General features: G+C 40.1%; 1 protein-coding gene across 3 annotated transcripts in view; it reads right to left on the bottom strand.

The window, feature by feature from the left end:
* cacna2d2a (calcium channel, voltage-dependent, alpha 2/delta subunit 2a) overlaps positions 1–21668 on the bottom strand; it is a 553278-nt gene that overhangs the window by 258617 nt on the left and 272993 nt on the right. For all 3 annotated transcript variants that reach the window (XM_061874585.1, XM_061874586.1, XM_061874587.1), the window contains exon 4: positions 18148–18207. In XM_061874585.1, the coding sequence (XP_061730569.1) occupies positions 18148–18207 (60 nt within the window). The remainder of the gene's footprint in view (positions 1–18147; positions 18208–21668) is intronic.

The raw sequence follows: 21668 nt of genomic DNA, 5'->3' as shown, positions 1-21668 counted from the left end.
TTTCTTTTATTTATATATATATATATATATATATATATATATATATATGTATATATATATATATGTATGTGTATATATATATGTATATACACATTATATATACATACATACATATACATTATATATATATATATATATATATATATATATATATATATATATATATATATATATATATATATATATATATATATATATATATACATTGATTGATTGATATATATATATATATATATGGAATACTTGACTTGGTGAATCTAGCGGTAAATATACTCCTCCCCTAAAGTAAAATTGACAATGTACCACCATGTACCAAATACAATTGCCTCGAGGTCGGTTAGCACAACCCGAATAATTCCGTACATTAGGTGCACCGGGTTACATGGCGCAATGTTGATTTTTGAGAAAATTAAAGGATTTTAAGTGCGCCTTACAGTCCGAAAAATACTGTAAGCATACTTTCCAACCCTCACGATTTTTAAGGGAGACTCCCGAATTTCAGTGCCCCTCCCGACAACCTCCCGGAGTAACCAGTCTCCCGATTTTCTCCCGATTTCCACCCGAACAACAATATTAGGGGCGTGCCTTGAAGGCACTGAAATTAGTGTCCTTTACAACCTGTCGTCACATCTGTTTTTCCTCCATACAAACAGTGGGCCAGCCCAGTCCCATAATGTAGGCGGCACATAAGTGAACGCAAGGCATACTTGGTCAACAGCCGTACAGGTCACACTGAGGGTGGCTGTATAAACAACTTTAACTCTTTTACAAATATGTGCCACACTGTGAACCCACACCAAAAAAGAATGACAAACACATTTCGGGAGAACAACCACACTGTAACACAACAAACAGAACAGAACAAATACCCAGGACCCCTTGCAGCACTAACTCTTTCAGGACGCTACAATATACACCCGCCGCCACCCCTACCCCCCAACCTCGCCCCCCGACCCCGCCCACCTCAACCTTCTTATGCTCTCTCAAAGAGAGCATGTCCCAAATTCCAAGCTGCTTTTTTGAGGCATGTTAAAGAGAATAATGCACTTTGTGACTTCAATAATAAATATGGCAGTGGCATGTTGGCATTTTTTTCCATAACTTGAGTTGATTTAATTTGGAAAACCTTGATTAATGCATCCAGCGGGGCATGACAACAAAATTAAGAACAGTAATATGTTAATTCCACGACTGTTTATATCGGTATCAGTTGATATCGGAAACGGTAATTAAGAGTTGGACAATATTGGAATATGGGATAATCGGCAAAAAAGCCATCGGACATCTCTAATATTAACTATACATCATAAAACAAACAAAATGCTATGAAAAAAAAATCCCACAAGCATTGTAAAAAAAACATGGTGTTTACAGTTTGATATCAATATAAAACACAAAGAAGTCTGGCTAATGAAGGTAAAGTCAAATTAACAATGTACCACCATGTACCAAGTAAAATTGCCTCGAGGTCGGTAAGCACAACTGAATTTATTCCGTACATTAGGTGCACGATATTTGAGAAAACGAAAGGATTTTAAGTGCGCTTTAAAGTCCGAAAAATACTGTAAGATATCTTGCCAACCCTCCCGATTTTTCCAGGAGATTCCCGAATTTCAGTGCCCCTCCCAAAAACCTCCAGTCTCCCGATTTTCTCCCGATTTCCACCCGGACAACAATAGTGGGAGCGTGCCTTTAGGCACTACATTTAGTGTCCTCTACAACCCGTCGTCACGTCTGCTTCCATACAGACAGTGTGCCGGCCCAGTCACATAATATATGTGGCACATAAGTGAATACTTGATCAACAGCCATCCATGTCACACTAAGGGTGGCCGTATAAACAACTTTTACACCGTTACAAATATGTGCCACACTGTGAACCCACACCAAACAAGAATGACAAACACATTTCAGGAGAACATCCGCACCGTAACACAACATAAACATAACAGAACAAATACCCAGAATCATTTGCAGTGCTAACTCTTCCAGGACGCTACACTATACACCCCCACTAACACCAAACCCCGCCCCACCCCCCAACCCCGCCAACCTCAACCACCTCCCCAATCTCCCGAATTCGGAGGCCTCAAGGTTGGCAAGTATAACTGTAAGTACATAAGTAAGTAACCAAGTTACAAAGTAAGTACATAAGTAGGTAGGTAAGTGAGTAATTGAATAGGTAAGTAACAAAGTAAGTAAATAAGTGAGTATGTAAGTAACTAAGTAAGATAAGTAAATATGAGAAGAGAAAAAGAGAAGAACAACAGAAGAGAACAGTAGAAAACAAGAGAAGAATAAAAGAAGCAGAAGCAAGAAAGAAGAAGAGGAGTATCAGAAGAAGAAAATAGAAGAGAAGAAGAATAGAACACGAGACAAGTAGTGGAGAAAAGAAAAGCATAGAACAAGAGAATTGAAGAACACTAAGACAAAAGAAAAAGAGAATAACAGAGTAAGACAAAAGAAAACAAGTAGCAAATAGAAAAAAATACAAAAAAGAGAAGAGAAAAAAGAAGGAGAATAGAAAAAGAAAAGAGAGGAAGAAAAGAAGAGTGTTGTGATAAAAGAATAGATTGATTAGTGAGCGATGATTGCACTAAATGTCCTAGAAAATGTTTGTGTCTTCCACCTTCTCCTCTTGCAGCTTTGTTGGCGTCCTTGCTTCCTCTCGTCTCTTTCATCATGGCAGCCCCCCCCCCCTTCCCCACGGCAGTGCTATTAGCACTAATGCATTTCAACAGTACAGCTGCTGTCACATCACAATCTGATGGAAATTACACGTCTTTCTGCAGTCTCTGCAATTTGTCCTTTCTCTCCACCAATCACGTCTAACCTGTTGCACTTTGCGTCAGCGTTCCGTCAGCCATGATCTGAGGTGAGGCGAGTGCTCCAACGTTTCATGACGCGGGGCGGGGGAACAAAACGACGCTCCTCACTGCGTAAAAGTGACGCTCCGCAGAACGCAGGGGACCCATTGTCTTACGCACGTTATTACAAAGTCTTCATAACTTTATAACAAACTTATTACAAAGTCAAACGGTTGTTTTTCATTGGCATTTTGAATATTCAACAATATACAAAGTTTTTTTCTCTAAATGTATTTAACTGATTAGCATATCTCGTCCACATTGGATTGTTTCTAGTGCCTTTGATGTATGAGGAATACCCCAAAAGTCATTTAGTACGCAGGGTGAGTAAGTACGGAATTTTGGGCGTCCAAAAACTGAATCCCAATTCTCCCTCCTAAATCCTGGTCTTAGCCCTTCGCCCTTGGTTAAGCGTTCACATCGAGCAAGTGGTGTCGCTTTCGTGTGAGCTGGCAAACATGGCTGGAGCGAGTAAACTACGATGTCAGACTCACCGCAAACGACTCAAACAATTTTGATGAACAAAGAAGAAGAGAAAATTACTAGTTGTGTATTTAATTTTTCTTTACTTGCTTATATGGCTACTGAAATGAGATTTTCTTATTCAAACGGGGATATCACGTCCATTCTATGTGTCATACTTGATCATTTCGCGATATTGCCATATTTTTGCTGAAAGGATTTAGTAGAGAACATCCACTATAAAGTTTGCAACTTTCGGTCATAAGAGAAATGCCCTGCCTCTACCGGAAGTTGCAGACGATGACGTCACATGTTTGATGGCTCCTCACATATTCACATTGTTTTTAATGGGAGCCTCCAACAAAAAGGGATATTCGGACCGAGAAAACGACAATTTCCCCATTAATTTGAGCGAGGATGAAAGATTTGTGTTTGAGGATATTGATAGCGGACTAGGAAAAAAAAAAAAAAAACGCGTTGCATTGGGCCAGATTCCGATGTTTTTAGACACATTTACTAAGTTAATTCTGGGAAATCCCTTATATTTCTATTGTGTTGCTAGTGTTTTAGTGAGTTTAATAGTACGAGATAGTCGGAAGGGTGTGTTGACGTGCAGTGTCTCAGGGGAGTCGACGGCAGCTATAGACGGCACAAGCTCAGCTTTCCTCTGGTAAGAACTGACTTTTTAACCACAATTTTCTCACCGAAAACTGCTGGTTGACATTTGGTCGGGATCCATGTCTGCTCTGATCCATAGGAAAGTTTCACCTCCAGGAATTTTAAACAAGGAATCACCGTGTGTTTGTGTGGCTAAAGGCTAAAGCTTCCCAACTCCATCTTTCTACTTTGACTTCTCCAATATTAATTGAACAAATTGAAAAAGATTCAGCAACACAGATCTCCAAAATACTGTGTAATTATGCCGTTAAAGCAGACAACACTTAGCTGTGTGTGCGCGCAGCGCTCATACTTCCTAAAAACCTGTGAGGTCTTGTGTACACGTCATCATTACACGACGTTTCAAAGACGAATCTCCCGGGAAATTTAAAATTGTAATTTAGTAAACTAAAAAGGCCGTATTGGCATGAGTTGCAATGTTAATATTTCATCATTGATATATAAATTATCAGGCTGCGTGTTGGGTGGTAGTGGGTTTCAGTAGGCCTTTAAGGTATCATTATCTATTTATTATTATTCATTGACTTGTCTGCCTCACAATACGAGGGTCCTGTGCTCGGGATCTTTCTGTGTGGAGTTTGCATGTTCTCCCCGTGACTGCGTGGGTTCCCTCCGGGTACTGCGGCTTCTTCCCACTTCCAAAGACATGCACCTGGGGATAGGTTGATTGGCAACACTAAATTGGCCCTAGTGTGTGAATGTAAGTGTGAATGTTGTCTGTCTATCTGTGTTGGCCCTGCGATGAGGTGGCAACTTGTCCAGGGTGTACGCCGCCTTCTGCCGGAATGCAGCTGAGATAGGCTCTAGCACCCCCCGCAACCCTGAACTGAACAAGCGGTAGGAAATGGATGGATGGAAGGATGTCCTGTTACAAGCAGAAAACAAGGAAATTGGATACAATTGCCATGATATTACAAGGGGTAGGATTAGATAAGCTCTGCTTCTTCCTACTCCTTTTCGGATGTGCTGTGATCATTCATCCATCCATCCATTTTCTACTGCTTATTCCCTTTTGGGGTTGCGATGGGCGCTGGCGCCTATCTCAGCTACAATCGGGCGGAAGGCGGCGTACACCCTGGACAAGTCGCCACCTCATCGCAGAGCCAACACAGACAGACAACATTCACACTCATATTCACACACTAGGCCCAATTTAGTGTTGCCAGTCAACCTATCCCCAGGTGCATTTCTTTAGAGGTGGGAGGAAGTACCAGGAGGGAACCCACGCAGTCACAGGGAGAACATGCAAACTCCACACAGAAAGATCCTGAGCCTGGGATTAAACTCAGGACTGAAGGACATTCGTGTTGTGAGACGGACGCACTAACCCCTTTGCCACCGTGAAACCTGTGCTGTAATCAAACAACAGGAAATATGTGATGCATTACATTGTATCACATGCATGTTCGAAATAAACTGAAACTCAAACTGTGCACCCATGTTATTTATATTGACACATGTGCTGTTTTAGACTGCGGTATTGTTCCACCGAGAATTTGTCTTGCTTGCGTGCTATTGTGTGATCAACTGTTGTGTAGCTGGTGGCTACTAGCAGCCTGTAGCCTTGCATGTTTACCTTGTGTGAAGAAAAGAAAAGACTAACATTGTGTTTATTAGAAGACATTAAGGGCCTGATTTACTAATGTCCAAACACCACGCTGTAGACAGCGTGTGTATTCTATAAAATAGCTGGTACTATTAGTCACATGCAGACCACCTTATTTAAATGAAGATTATGCATGCATATGGGGGCTCTTGCCACAGAGACACACGTATTTAGTTATCATGCTCCCATCTGCGACGTTTTGGTATGCAAGCGATATTTACCCAATACTACTTTTTATTGGCATTTTAGAAGCATTCGTGCAGTGCGTCTACAATGGCACCACTTATTTTTATTTTTTATTTTAAGCTGAATGTGCATAAGAGAGAGGCTGCACATTGGTCACATTATTTTTTATTTATTTCTTATAAAACATTTTAATAATATGTATTCTATGTAAACACCCATCCATCCATCCTTTTCTACCGCTTATTCCATTTTGGGGTCGCGGGGGGGCGCTGGCGCCTATCTCAGCTACAACCGGGCGGAAGGCGGGGTACACCCTGGACAAGTCGCCTCCTCATCGCAGGGCCAACACAGATAGACAGACAACATTCACACTCACATTCACACACTAGGGCCAATTTAGTGTTGCCAATCAACTCTATGTAAACACGAACGTCATTAAAAAATACTAAAGGACACAAAAACACATTAAATGTATTTTAATTAGCTCCTGAAGTCCTCTAGCAGCTATAAAATTATGTTGCTGAAAAGACATGACTAATATTTTTTATGTCTCGCTAAACTTGAACTTTTTATGCGTGTTAAATAATTATATTTGCATTTTCTTCTCCCGCTACTGTGGCCGTTTCTGATGATCAGCGTATGTTCTGCATAATAATAAAGACAATGACACAAAATGGATTGCGAGTCTGTTTCTGCTTACTTAACATATGCGATCCTCTGCTCACAAGTTTAGTCGATCAGTTTTGCGTATACAAACAGGTTTGCACATGTTTAGTACAAACAAACCGTAGCTTTGGTCTCTAGATAACAACTAGCTGACCATCTTATATCAGACATTTTACATGCAAGCCAATGCCATCCATGATTTAATTCTAATTTTTTTGCTGATATCGGACAATGTGCAAAATTATTATTTGACTGGACACGCCTAAAAAGTAATACGCAGTGTTGACACTAACGCAAGTAATGCGTTAGTGTAACGCAGTTATTTTCGGCGATAACTAGTAGTCTAACGCATTATATTTCATATTCAGTAACTCAGTTATCGTTGTTACATGATGCGTTACTGCGTTATTTTTTATGGAGTATTGGCTAGCAACAGAGAAGATCTGTGTATGTTTTACTCCGCTTAGTTCTGCCTCTCGTCAGTACATCTCTGTAGCACCCAGCATTGTCCCACCCACAGAACCATCTGATTGGTTACATGCAGAGCGGTAACAGCCAATCAGCAGTGCGTATTCAGAGAGCATGTAAGAAGCTCATTTTGCGGTGTGTGTGTGTGTGTGTGTATGTGCTACGCTACGGACAGCAAAGCCCTGTCCGTCTGAGAGAAAGACAGGCATTATTGGCCTACAGTTAACTACTAAGTTATTTCACTTTACCTTTTTCTGTGTTGATTAGGCTGTGTTGAAGCAGCAAAAAAGGACATTATGTTAAATAAAGAGTTTCTGTCTATGATAGTTAGAGCACTTTTAAAACCGACACAGTGAATTTGAAAAATCGCTCCTTTTTGGGACCACCCTAATTTTGATAAATTTCACCACCAGGGGTGCAAATGAGACACTCTATGACAGGGGTGCCCACACTTTTTCTGCAGTCGAGCTACTTTTCAATTGACCAACTCGAGGGGATCTACGTCATTTACATATATCATTTATATTTATTTATTTATGAAAGAGACATTTTTGTAAACAAGTTAAATGTGTTTAATGATAATACAAGCATGTGTAACACAGATAGATGTCTTTCACGAAGACAAGAATATAAGTTAGTGTATTACCTGATTCTGATGACTTGCATTGATTGGAATGAGACAGTAATGATGATAACGCCCACATTTTCAAATGGAGGAGAAAAAAGTTGTCCTTTCTGTACAATGCCACATGAAAGTGGTTGGTTTTTGGCATCTAATTCATCCAGCTTCCATACACTTTACAAGAAAAACATTGGCGGCAAATTCCGTAGCTTGCTTGATTGACATTCACGGCACCCGAAGAGCTTGTGAGATGACGCTGGCTGCTGCCAGTTCATTATTATGAAAAAATGACAGAGAGGAAGGCGAGAAACACTTTTTATTTCAACAGACTTTCACGCCGTCCCTTCCGTCAAAACTCTAAAGGCCGACTGCACATTTCCTATCTTCACAATAAAAGCCCTGCTTCATGCTGCCTGCGTTAACAAAATAAGAGTCTCGGAAAGCTGGCGTGCACAAGTGATGTGCACGCCAGCTTTCTGAGGGATCGCTTGTGCATGCCAGTTTTCCCAGACTCTGTATTTAGTTAGCGCAGGCAGCATGAAGCAGGGCTTTTATTGTGAAGATAGGAAATGTGCAGTCGGCCTTTAGAGTTTTGACGGAAGGTAAGGCGCGAGAGTCTGTTGAAATAAAAAGTGTTTCTCGCCTTCCTCTCGGTCATATTTTCATAATAATGATCTTGCAGCAGCCAGCGTCATCTCACAAGACCCTCCGGTACCGTGAATGTCATTTAAGTGACGTCTTGGTGAAGATTGATGATCACTAATTTTTAGGTCTAATTTTTTTAAAAGCCTGGCTGGAGATCGACTGACACACCCCCCGCGGTCGACTGGTAGCTCGCGATCGACGTAATGGGCACCCCTGCTCTATGATATGCAATGGTTTCCCGTATTTGGACCAGGATTTATGTCCTAACTTTTTCACCGGTCCTCCTATAGAAGGTATTTTTCTTTATGGATGTCTCAAGAAGGGTAGAAATACAAAAACACACACACGCACAATAGGTTTATGGTGTGCTTCCCGAGAAAAGATGACACTCCAGTGCCATCGAGGGAGTCTTCAAACTGTCCTGTTCTCCACCAACGTTCCATTTAACAAACAGCAAAAAAAGAAGTCAGCTGTTTGCTTCTCAATGGTCCCTAAGAAAAGATTGTGTTCCTCTGAAAGACAACGGTGGTGGAGCGTCACACAGTAACGCCACCTGACCTTGACAAATCACCCTCTCTACACGCGCCATTGACCTTCGGGTACTCCAGCTTCCTCCCACCTCCAAAGACATGCACCCGGGGATAGGTTGATTGGCAACACTAAATGATCCCTAGTGTGTAAATGTGATTGTGAATGTTGTCTGCGATGAGGTGGCGACTTATTATCACAGGTTATTTTATCTAACAACTTGGACAAGCAGCATGATTTTGTAACAGTCCACTTTTTTTGTATTGATATGGTAAAGTTTAACGTAGTATACAATTTTAACATCATTAAAACCATCCCAAAACTTCTTTCACACCCAGGATTTTTATATATTTTATATATTACATTATATAATATAATATACTATATAAAAAATACTGCGATGAGGTGGCGACTTTGCCAGGGTGTACTCCACCTTCCGCTCGATGGTAGCTGAGATAGGCACCAGCGCCCCCCGCGACCCCAAAAAGGGACAAGCGGTAGAAAACGGATGGATGGATAATAATACATCAGTATACAGTATATACTGTATATATAATATGTAAATAATACATATACATTTTTAGTGTACTTAATACCCTCATTATCCTTTCCATCCATACCCTTTCCATCTTTTGAAACTGAGCTACTGTGTGGAACAATTTCCCTTGTGGATCAATAAGTCTAAGTCTATTTTAACTCGATACCTTCTGCTATGCAAAGCAGGTACTAATGACCGCCGTGGAGCCACCAGAGGTTCCATCCATCCATTTCTACCGTTTGTCCCTGGAGCCTATCTCAGCTGCATTCGGCGGAAGGCGGCATACACCCTGGACAAGTCCGCTACCAGAGGTCGCCATGGAAAATCCATCCATTTTCTACCTTCATACTCTAATCAGTGACTGAGCACAATGTAGCCAAGAATATGTTCGGGTAAAATGTTATATGAAGTTCTTTGTCATTCAATAATTTACATCGGTAGGTCGTGAGTTTAAACCCCGGCCGAGTCATACCAAAGACTATAAAAATGGGACCAATTACCTCCCTGCTTGGCACTCAGCATCAAGGGTTGGAATTGGGGGTTAAATCACTATAAATGACTCCCGGGCGCGGCCACCGCTGCTGCTCACTGCTCCCCTCACCTCCCAGGGGATGAAGGGGATGGGTCGAATGCAGAGGATAATCTCACATCACCTAGTGTGTGTGTGACAATCATTGGTACTTTTCTTTCTAATGTTTTTCTTCCCGGAAAATGCCCTTCCACCCCCAGGAAGAGCATTTTCGACCATCACCACCTGCAGTGAGTAAACGCGTCCAAAAGATGGCGCCATACAACAAACAATAGTGCACCTTTTCAGCGTTTCTGTCGGTGTTGAAAACTATTTGTTGTATACAAAATATTATGGCCGTTGGCAAAGAAAAATCCATAAGTTAGCCGCACAGTTTTCAAGTTTCCAGGTTCAAAGCGTAGGAAAATGTAGCGGCTTATAGTTTGAAAAATACAATAATATCAATATAGATGTTATGTCCAAGAGCCTATATGTAACGGTGTGGAAAACAGACATCCATTATGCTTGATTAAATGATGACTGAAGTGTTGCAACAGCGTCTGTTGCTGGCGAGAAACGGTATGTACAAGAAGTGCTCAGAACTGTGAAGCCTTGCAAAGGGGGCGACACGATTTTGCATTGTCTAGGATTGTTTACTATTTAGTGCAGTGTTTTTCATGCTCTATTATATTTGTTGTCTACTTAACTTGTCTGGCTACCTCAGGGAAAGCAAAAAAGTTAACTTTTGTCTTTTTGTTAATTTGTTATCATCGCCACAGTTATAAGGCTAGGTATGCTTAATGACAGATGACTTAGGTGTTGTGAAACAAACAAAAATATTTTCCTTTAATGTATTATCTTTATATTAATGTGGAACAGTTTTGTCAATGAAAGAGTGAAATATAAAATTTGAGGGTGCGTGTATTTATATCACATTATGCAGTTTACAAGCACACATACGGTGTGAATCAATCCGAGCTGTTCAATGTCATTGAGTGCTGTAAATAAGAAAATCAACAAAAAATTGGAAAAACAACACAAATGGAGACACGTTTGCAAACACCAATTCTATAGAATAGTCTAAAGAAACAGTTTCATTTTCTATGCCCCACTCAGTTAATGATAACTGCTGCTTCAATGATAGGCTTAGGTTTTTAGCAGATTTTCCCTAATTTTCCTACAGACAGCATTTAGTGACCTCAAACAACAAGGCTATGGATTGATTCACATTGTTTTTTGCCTTTTTTAGGGTACTGGAAAAACTGGAAAATTGATCTTGAAAGTCCTTAAAAAGTGCTTTAATTTGGCCATGGAAAAGGTGTACGAACCCTGTAATTAGAATGAAGATTTGGTTTAAACAATAACCTTAACCCTGCTGAATTTCCCCAGGGATCAATAAAGTACTTTCTATTTCATCTATTCTATTCTAAAACATCAGAACTGTGAAGCCTTCCAAGTGAAAATACCCTGACCCAAGTGGACTCACTGTCTCACAATTTGGACTGTTTTGGAGGACACTGTCAAAAAATTAATTCATAATCCACCCGATGCCAGTGATATGTTGAAGTGACAGCTTTATTTTGCCATGTACAGTTGTGGGCCGTCACATATAGATACCCACTTGATGCATATGTCATAATTTTGCTAAGATCGCTAAAAACAGAACTAGGCATAATTTGGGCTTGGGGATATATCGATATTTTGAATTAAGAAAATGTCGTAATCCACCCCATCCAATTTCTACAGCTTGTCCCTTTTGGGGTCGCCGGGGGTGCTGGAGCCTATTTCAGCTGCATTCGGGCAGAAGGCGGTGTACACCCTGGACAAGTCGACACCTCATCGCAGGGCCAACACAGATAGACAGACAACATTCACACTCACATTCACACACTAGGGCCAATTTAGTGTTGCGAATCAACCTATCCCCAGGTGCATGTCTTTGGAGGTGGGTGGAATCCGGAGTACCCGGAGGGAACCCACGCAGTCAAGGGGAGAACATGCAAACTCCACACAGAAAAATCCCGAGCCCGTGATTGAATCCAGGACTACTCAGGACTTTCGTATTGTGAGGCACATGCCGTAACCCCTTATCCACCGTGCTGCCCAAAGTATCGTAATATCGATTTGATTTATCCCTCCCTCCGAGACGTGCTTGCACGTATAAGAACATCCATGGTTGGTTGGCTGTTTACTATGCTGAGTCACGATTGGTTGACATTATGTCAAAACATTAGGGACAGCCCAATCAGAGGAAAGATAGGGCGGGTCATGGAACCAGGAAGGGAAATCACAACAGACATCCCAAATGACGAAGAGAAAGCCGTAGAAGAGAAGAGGGAATATTCAAGTGGGCGTTTTTTGTATATAAAAAACTAGTGGAAAATGGCGGAGGGATTCTCTTCTTTAGATTTTTATTTTAGTCATGTAGACGATGTCCAGGAAACCCACAATGAGTCTACTTGGCCACATTTGGACAAATGTATGCGTCTGGATAGAACATTCATTTGAGTTATTTACCAGGTAAGACCAAATCAAAACTGTTCTCAAGTTGCCAAGCCGGGCATATATTTTGCAACAGAAACGTTGCCAAAATGTACGGCAAAGTGAGGAATATCATAGCTGCACAATTAAGTCAAGTCACTTACTTGGCGCTGATCAGAATCATACGTGTGTGACAGTTCATTACATCGTAGACTGGGAATTAAAAAGTGCCTGCCTGCAAATTTGTGTTTTATCTGAGTTTGATACATTTTGTATTATTTGCACAGCTTTGTTATTTTTTTTTTTCCGTAGAAAGAATATTTTTCTATTTTATTTATATTATGCAATTCTGTACTACTTAAACAGTTTATTTTTTGTGCTGTAACCACCCATCTTGACTAACTGGTTTATTAAACGTGTTTACAGTACAGTTCAATTCAATTTCGCTGAATATTGCTAAAAAATAAATATCTTTATATGTATACTTTCACCGGAAAATATATTGATATCTATATCAAATATCGATTTTAAGTAAAAATATATCAAGGTATACTTTTTCATCCATATGGCCCAGCCCTAGGTATATTCAACGAATACAAATCCTCAATGTTAATACCCATCTTGACAAACTGAGTTATTAAGTGTTTACAGTACAGTTGTTATTCAGTTCAATTTCACTGAATCTTGCCCAAAAATGAATATCCTTATATGTATACTTTCACCAGGAAAATATATCGAGATTTGTATCGAATATCGAGTTTAAGTAAAATATATCGAGATATACTTTTTCGTCCGTATCGCCTAGCCCTAGATATAATAAATAAATACAGATCCTCAGTGTTGAAGGGGAACATTATCACCAGACCTATGTAAGCGTCAAAATATATTTTGATGTTGCAGAAAAAAGACCATATGTTTTTTTTAACCGATTTCCGAACTCTAAAAGGGTGAACTTGGCGATTTAAACGCCTTTTAATTGATAGCCTGTCGTGCGATGACCTTTCACCCGTGACACCACAACATGAAGCAATCCGCCATTTCCTCAATCTTATTACACGCACCAAGTCAAATCAGCTCTGTTATTTTCCGTTTTTTCGACTGTTTTCCCATACCTTGGAGACATCATGCCTCGTCGGTGTGTTGTCGGAGGGTGTAACAACACGATCAGAGACGGATTCAAGTTGCACCAGTGGCCAAAAGATGCAAAAGTCCCTCATTTGTTTTCGCACACTTTACCGACGAGCAAGATGGCAAGAATGTGTGGATATCCTACGACACTCAAAGCAGATGCATTTCCAACGATAAAGTCAAAAGAAATCTACAAAGTTGGAAAATACACCACCACTGAATCTGCCGCAGTGTGAGCTATTCAGGGACGACGGAGCACGGCAAGCGATCACGACAGTCTCTTCCCGCAGACGAGCGAGGTAAACCCCCTGGATATGTTGGCTAAGACGTGATTAATGCCACTTCTTTTTCTGTCTCATTTTGTCCAACAAACTTATAACGTTGTGCATGAATGCACAAATGTGAGTTTTATTGATGTTATTGATTTATGCGGAGTGTGCTAATCAGACATAGTTGGTCACGGCATGACTGCAAGCTAATCATGCTAACATGCTATTTAAGCTAGCTGTATGTACATATTGCATCATTATGCCTCATTTGTATCTATATTTGCATCCAGCCTTTCCCTCCACCCACATTTAATGCCAAACAAACACATACCAATCGTTGGTTAGAAGGCGATCGCCGAATTCGTCCTCGCTTCCTCCTGTCGTGATATAGCTCAATAGCTTCAGTTTCTTCTTCAATTTCGTTTTCACAACCTGCCTCCATACTCCATCCATCCCTTTCAATACATGCGTAATCTGTTGAATCACTTACGGCGCTGAAATCCGAGTCTGAATCAGAGCTAATATCGCTATACCTTTTTGTGCTATCCGCCATGTTTGTTTCTGTGTGGTCATGCTGTGACGTCACAGGATGATGGACGGATGGATATAACCACAGTTAAAATCAGGCACTTTGAAGCCGTTTTTCGGGATATTGCGTGATCGGTAAAATTTTAAGGAAAAACTTTGAAAAATAAAATAAGCCACTGGGAACTGATTTTTATTGGTTTTAACCCTTCAGAAATTGTGATAATGTTCCCCTTTAAAATGCTCATCTCTCCCTCAAGGTTTGCTGTAAATCGAATTTTTCACCATCCTGCTCGGGAAAAAAATGAAAGTTAACCTCCTTGGGGGAGGTAGGAATGCACAAACACAGACACAAAGAGACATATTATGCACGCACACACAATTAAATGCACCGTCTCTCATGCATAAACACCTTTTCTCTTGCTTTGACAGACTGCTCCACCCGCTAGGTTAAGATGCGGCGCGGCTCTCCTAATGTGCCCAAAGAGCATGCAGCTCTAATCTAATTAGACTGTCAGTCAGCAGAGTGTTCACCCAAAGACAAATTAGGAAAGCACAAAATCTACAAACCAGACCATTCTTCTCGCCAGGATGAGGCATCTCTAGCCGCCGTATCTCTCTCGCCCTCCGCCTCTTGAAGACTTTTTTCATGTTACACAGCTGCCCCTGCTGAGATTCATTACCTGGCCTAATTATAAAGGCAAATGAAATCAACTTTGATACATTATTAATCGAGGAGCTATTAGGATTCCGGTGCAACAATATGATATATTCCAACTGCTTTCATGCCTGATTAGACTCACGTGCAGGTAAGAGCAGAGCGAGAGAAACCTGGACACACTGCACTTGACACGTACTCCGAAAAACAAAGCAACAGGAGGGGCATTAACCAATCACTGGATAGGAATTTTAGCTAATCAGAAGCATGAAAAAAGTCATCAAAATTACAAAAAATACCTTCCTTGCAATACTGATATCAATTCACGGTTCGGTTAATTTCTGGTCCAATCATGGGGTAAAACTACCAAAACATCAAACTGCTTAGCTTTGAAGCTTTTTTTTCATAATTTGCCTGAAATCAGCTGGGACCCTAATGAGGATTAATGGTATGGAAAAATGGGTAACACTTTAGTATGGGGAACAAAGACTTAATTTAGGAAATATACTGTATATACATTTCCTACATATCGTTTTGTTCTATTTTTAAATTGTTGCTGCTTAATGTACAATGTACTTTGTTGAGATTTTTTTTTATTTTTTTTTAGAGATTTTTCTAATCCATCCATCATATTCCGCTTATCCGAGGTCGGGTCGCGGGGGCAGCAGCCTAAGCAGGGAAGCCCAGACTTCCCTCTCCCCAGCCACTTTGTCCAGCTCTTCCCGGGGGATCCCGAGGCATTCCCAGGCCAGCCGGGAGACATAGTCTTCCCAACGTGTCCTGGGTCTTCCCCGTGGCCTCCTACCGGTTGGACGTGCCCTAAATACCTCCATAGGGAGGCGTTCGGGTGGCATCCTGACCAGATGCCCGAGCCACCTCATCTGGCTCCTCTCGATGTGAAGGAGCAGCGGCTTTACTTTGAGTTCCTCCCGGATGGCAGAGCTTCTCACCCTATTTCTAAGGGAGAGCCCCGCCACCCGTCAGAGGAAACTCATTTCGGCCGCTTGTACCCGTGATCTTGTCCTTTCGGTCATGACCCAAAGCTCATGACCATAGGTGAGGATGGGAACGTAGATCGACCGGTACATTGAGAGCTTTGCCTTCCGGCTCAGCTCCTTCTTCACCACAACGGATCGATACAACGTCCGCATTACTGAAGACGCCACACCGATTTTTCTAATCCTTTTAGTCATTATTCATTTAATAAAAAGGACTGGCAACCAAAATAAAGAAAAAAAAGACTTAATTTATAGTTGTTTGGTTAGGGTTAAGCCATGGTGGTTGGAGACCACTGATTTTAAGCATAAACGGCACATTCATTTCAAGAACACATTACGTTTGCTTTTTCAACGTCATTGATTACTGCTCACTGCAGAGTTCATGAGAGCCAACAAACATAATAAAACATCACTTACTGTACAAGGTCAGCTGTCATTAGGATGTTGACTGATAGAATCTTGTCATATTCCCGCTTAGATGAATAATAACTCATAATCCCCACTAAGGAAAAGGAAGCGAAGCCAATCGTCTTTTTGGGACGCTTTCCAAATTGCCTGTCAAAAGACAATAACAATGGGACCCGTTACCTCCCTACTTGGCACTCAGCATCAAGGCTTGGAATTGGGGGTTACATCACCAAATTATTACAGAGCGTGGCACACGCTGCTGCTCATTGCTCCCTTCACCTCCCAGGGGGTGAACATGGGGATGGGTCAAATGCAGAGGACACATTTCACCACACTTAGTGTGTGTGTGACTGTAAAGAAGAGAAAAAAAAATGTAACAACTTGTCGGAATAAGTCCTCAGCATTCTTCTACCTAGGTGAGATGCATGATTTATGATCTACAATAAACATCCAAAGAGCAGGGAAGCGAGGAAACAGCAGACCACTCGATGTAAACATAGCAGCATAATCTGGTGATCATGTTGCCCCTATAAAAAAAATGTTTTGCGTTAAAATTTAAGTGGAGTAAATTTGGTGTTTTTGGGATGGGTATTTATATATTTTTTGGGGTGGAATGCAGTACTTACTGTTGGCTCAGTTGTAAGCTGACCTTTATTTACCTTTATGAGTTAGAATGCATAAAAAAAAATCCATCCGTCGTCATGTCTTTCATAATGATTGTGATACGTAAAATTCCCCCAAAAAGTGCAGTTCTCCTTTAATGTTTCTTTTGTGAAACAAATAGTTTGTTCCTTTGACCAGGTTTACAAAAGTGAATTTATCCTGTTCTGTAAAGTCTCCATTAGAGTATATATTATGGTATTTATTTATCATTATTGTTTCACTGCCTTTTATTTAATTTGTTTCCTGTTTTTTCCCCCTCATTTTGTACATGGTACGCAATTTAAAATTTTTTTTAAAAAGCTATTTTTTATATCAATAAACAATCAAACTGAGCATTTTTCCTCTTGTTTGGCGGAAAGTTGTATATTAAGTTATATATTTATATAATGTAGCAAGCTACTTTTGCACTTTTAACGTAGCTTGCTACAATTCTCTGTGAATAGCTTCACCTGTAGGTTGGCGACATTTAATCAAGCTTACTACAGCTGGCCCATCACTGCTATTCAAGTCGAGTTCATTGGAGCCAGGAGTGCAGCTTGAGAGTGTAAGAGAGCATGGATAAAAAATGGACTTTGCAGGGAATAGAAGCGACAATAATTATTCTTTTAAAAATTGGTTAAAGTCTTTTCTCAAACATTCCCCTGGAGGCACGGAGGTTAAAAACCCATTTGCAGGAAGTGTAGCATGACAGCAAAACTCGTCTCCCTGGAGACAAGACGATATGACAGGCGGGAATGTATCTGCTACATACGTGTGTGTGTGTGTGTGTGTGTGTGTGTGTGTGTGTGTGTGTGTGTGTGTGTGTGTGTGTGTGTGTGTGTGTGTGTGTTTTGGGGGGAGGGGACGGCACTTGAATCTTTAAAAATTTGAGTCAGTGGCGCATACATGCAGGCACAAATACATAAACAGATTTTTTTTCTTTCCTTCTTTTAGAATTGTCTGTTAAAGGTCAGCAGGAAAATGACAAGCAGGCAAGTTGTTAAATAAAACAGGAGGCCAAGAACACGAGTAGCCAGTAGAGATATCACGTGAGTGCGGGTGTGTGTGTGTGTGTGTTGTGTGTGTGTGTGTGTATCAGCGTTCTCCTCCGGGATGGCGATCACGTGGTGGTCGCACACTTGTTCATTTAAAGGGGGAACGTCAGGAGGGAATAGACGTTTAATGGGTGACACAGAAAAGGAAACGGGAACGCAGGAAACGTCGTCTTGGGAAGTAGAAACAAAGAGCAACTGCCCTACTTTACCGTGACGCCATCTTGCCATTCGTGATCCTTCTGAAGCTGCTCCGCCTCTCTGGCCAGTTTCTGTCAGGGAACACAAAGTAGAGCAGTGTCACAGGTTAATAGGTCAATAAGACAGTGTGTGTGTGTGTGTGTGTGTGTGTGTGTACCGATATATCCATATAATTCCTAAGAATGGTGCAGTACTTGGTCCAGACCAGGGGTGTCAAACTCATTTTCATTGAGGGCCACATGGCAGTTATGGCTGCTTTCAGAGAGACACTTTTTAAAAAAAATTAATTTTAATTTTGCATGCGGGTACTAACCTGTGATTAATCAAAATGCATGTGCATTTGATTAGATTTTTTTCTGTATAACTTGCTTTAGGTTCTCTTGTTATATTCTTATTTTTACTGTTAAATTTGTATTGTTATTGTTGCTTTTTATTTTTATTCTTATGGTAATATTTTCTATTTTATTTCCATTTATACCCCCATTATTTACTATTTACTTTTTAAATTCGATCTCAATTCTGCACACTGCTGCAGGAATTAAAATTTTCCTGAGGGAACTCTCCTGAAGGAATCAATAAAGTAATATCTATCTATGTTTAAAATCATAAATAAAAGGTGACAAGCAGATATTTAACTATGTGTTTTTATCTCACAAATATAGTTTTGTACAACAGTGTATAATAATATACCTTAATATACTGTCAAAATCAAAAGAACGAATGCATTTTGTGAAAAGAAAAATAAAATAAAAATAAAAAGTATTCAGAATCAGAAAAGTTTTTATTGCCAGTTTGAGAACGGGTTCACAAACTAAGAATTTTACCTGGCGCAATCTTGCAACATAAAACATATATAACACAGAATAGAATAACATGAGCTGTAACTGAGCTATCAGATCCTGTCATTGTTCACATGTCTAATGGACGAAGGGGAAAAAACTGTTTAGATGGCGGGAGGTGTGGGTCTGGATGGACCGTAGTCTCCTACAGCAGTGGTTCTCAACCTTTTTTCAGTGATGTACCCCTGTGAACAGTTTTTTAATTCAAGTACCCCCTAATCAAAGCAAAGCATTTTTGGTTGAAAAAAAGAGATACAGAAGTAAAATACAGCACTATGTCATCAGTTTCTGATTTATTAAATTGTATAACAGTGCAAAATATTGCTCATTTGTAGTGGTCTTTCTTGAACTATTTGGAAAAAAAGATATAAAAATAACTAAAAACTTGTTGAAAAATAAAAAAGTGATTCAATTATAAATAAAGATTTCTAAACATAGAAGTAATAATCAACTTAAAGTGCCCTCTTTGGGGATTGTAATAGAGATCCATCTGGATTCATCAACTTAATTCTAAACATTTCTTCACAAATAAATAAATCTTTAACATCAATATTTATGGAACATGTCCACAAAAAATTTTGCTGTCAACACTGAATATTGCATTGTTGCATTTCTTTTCACAGTTTATGAACTTACATTCATATTTTGTTGAAGTATTATTCAATAAATATACTTATAAAGGCTTTTTGAATTGTTGCTATTTTTAGACTATTTTTTTTAAAATCTCACGTACCCCTTGGCATACCTTCAAGTACCCCCAGGGGTACGCATACCCCCATTTGAGAACCACTGTCCTACAGGCTTTCGCGGGCCACATGAAATGACGTGGCGGGCCAGAACTGGCCCCAGGCCTTGAGTTTAAAACCTGTGGTGTAGATCAGTGGTCCCCAACCATGTTTGCACCACGGACAGGTTAAATGCTGGCATTTTTTCAAGGACCGGTTTTCCACTTGTGCCAGATAAATACAGCAAAAATAAGTTCATGAAAAATACAAGTCACTATAACACTGAATTAATGGGAGCACTGAGCTTGTTTCTTTGCAATGAAATGCAGATGAAAATCAGCCTTGAGCCATAATCTGTCACATTTATATTTTACATGTTCTTTAATGTACGTTGTATAATGTCACAAAGCTAAAACAAATATAACAAATGTTAAATTATTATGAGGAGTTTTATTGTACATCTATAAACAAGCTTAATAGTACGTCTAGTGCAGTGTTTTTCAACCTTTTTTGAGCCAAGGCACATTTTCTGTGTTGAAAAAATCTGGAGGCAAACCACCAGCAGAAATCACTAAAAAAACAAAACTCAATTGACAGTAAAAAGTTGGCGCAATGGTTGGATATGACTTTAAAGCATAACCAAGCATGAATTACTATAGCCTTTGTCTCGAAGTAGATGTACTGTCTCCACCTGTCACATCACGCCGTATAATATAAATTTTTTGCTGTTATCCAGTGTGTAGTGTTTTAGTTCTTGTCTTGCGCTCCTATTTTGGTGGCTTTTCCTCTTTTTTTGATATTTTCCTGTGGCAGTTTCATGTCTTCCTTTGAGCGATATTTCCTGCATCTACTTTGTTTTAGCAATCAAGAATATTTAAGTTTTTTTTATTCTTCATTGTGGGGACATTGTTGATTGTCATGTCATGTTTGAATGTACATTGTGGACGCCGTCTTTGCTCCGCAGTAAGTCTTTGCTGTTGTCCAGCATTCTGTTTTTGTTTATTTTGTAGCCAGTTCAGTTTTAGTTTCGTTCTAGATAGCCTTCCCTCAGCGTCAATGTTTTTTCTTAGGGGAACTCACCTTTTGTTTATTTTTGGTTTAAGCATTTGACATATTTTTACCCGCACCATCTTTCCCGCTGTTTCCGACATCTACAAAGTAATTAGCTACCGGCTGCCACCTACTGAGATGGAAGAGTATTACACGGTTACTCTGCCTAGCTCTAGACAGCACTGACACTCAACAACACATCATTTGCAGACTATAATTACCGGTTTGCAAAAAATATTTTAAACCCAAACAGGTGAATTTAGATAATCTCCCACGGCACAGCAGACTGTATTGTGCCGTGGCACAGTGGTTGAAAAACACTGGTCTAGTGGGACAGGCAAAAGTTAAGTAGGAAAAAATGCAGTAGTTTATAAATTATTTAACGTTTCTCTGCAACCCTGTAGCAAATGCGTCACGGACCAGTACCGGTCCCCAGACCGGTCTAGACCACACACAATCCCAAATGGCCGACGTTGATGGAGTGATTCACTTTCCTTTCTTGTAATTTGATACATCTGTAAAGCACTTTCCTCACCTGCAAATTGTCCTCGATAAATCAACTTGCTTTAATGTACCTTTCTGTCATTTGTTAAAAAAATATATATAACCTGTGTTTCATAACTATTTTAAATGTAGTGACTTTCATCCAGCAATAAAATAATATACTTTGTCTTTGTGTACCAGTGTCTCATCCACCCATTGTGGACCTGCTGCACAGCCATTTTGGGCTTTGTGAGCAGAGCACTGTTGGTGTTAGCTATTGTGCTAATTGATACCTTGTGTGTTTACAATTTTTTTTTAGTTTTGTCAGCTGTGTTACTATTTGGCATGTTGGCAGTGTCCAGATCCCAAAATGCCGATGCAGGAAGCAGTGTGGAGGTAAGAAAAATGTTTAATCCTTCTTTAAGCAAGGCACGA

This window comes from Nerophis ophidion, linkage group LG16, assembly GCF_033978795.1.
Source record: "Nerophis ophidion isolate RoL-2023_Sa linkage group LG16, RoL_Noph_v1.0, whole genome shotgun sequence".
Lineage (NCBI taxonomy): Eukaryota > Metazoa > Chordata > Actinopteri > Syngnathiformes > Syngnathidae > Nerophis > Nerophis ophidion.
This window is presented reverse-complemented; position numbering and strand designations above follow the sequence as displayed.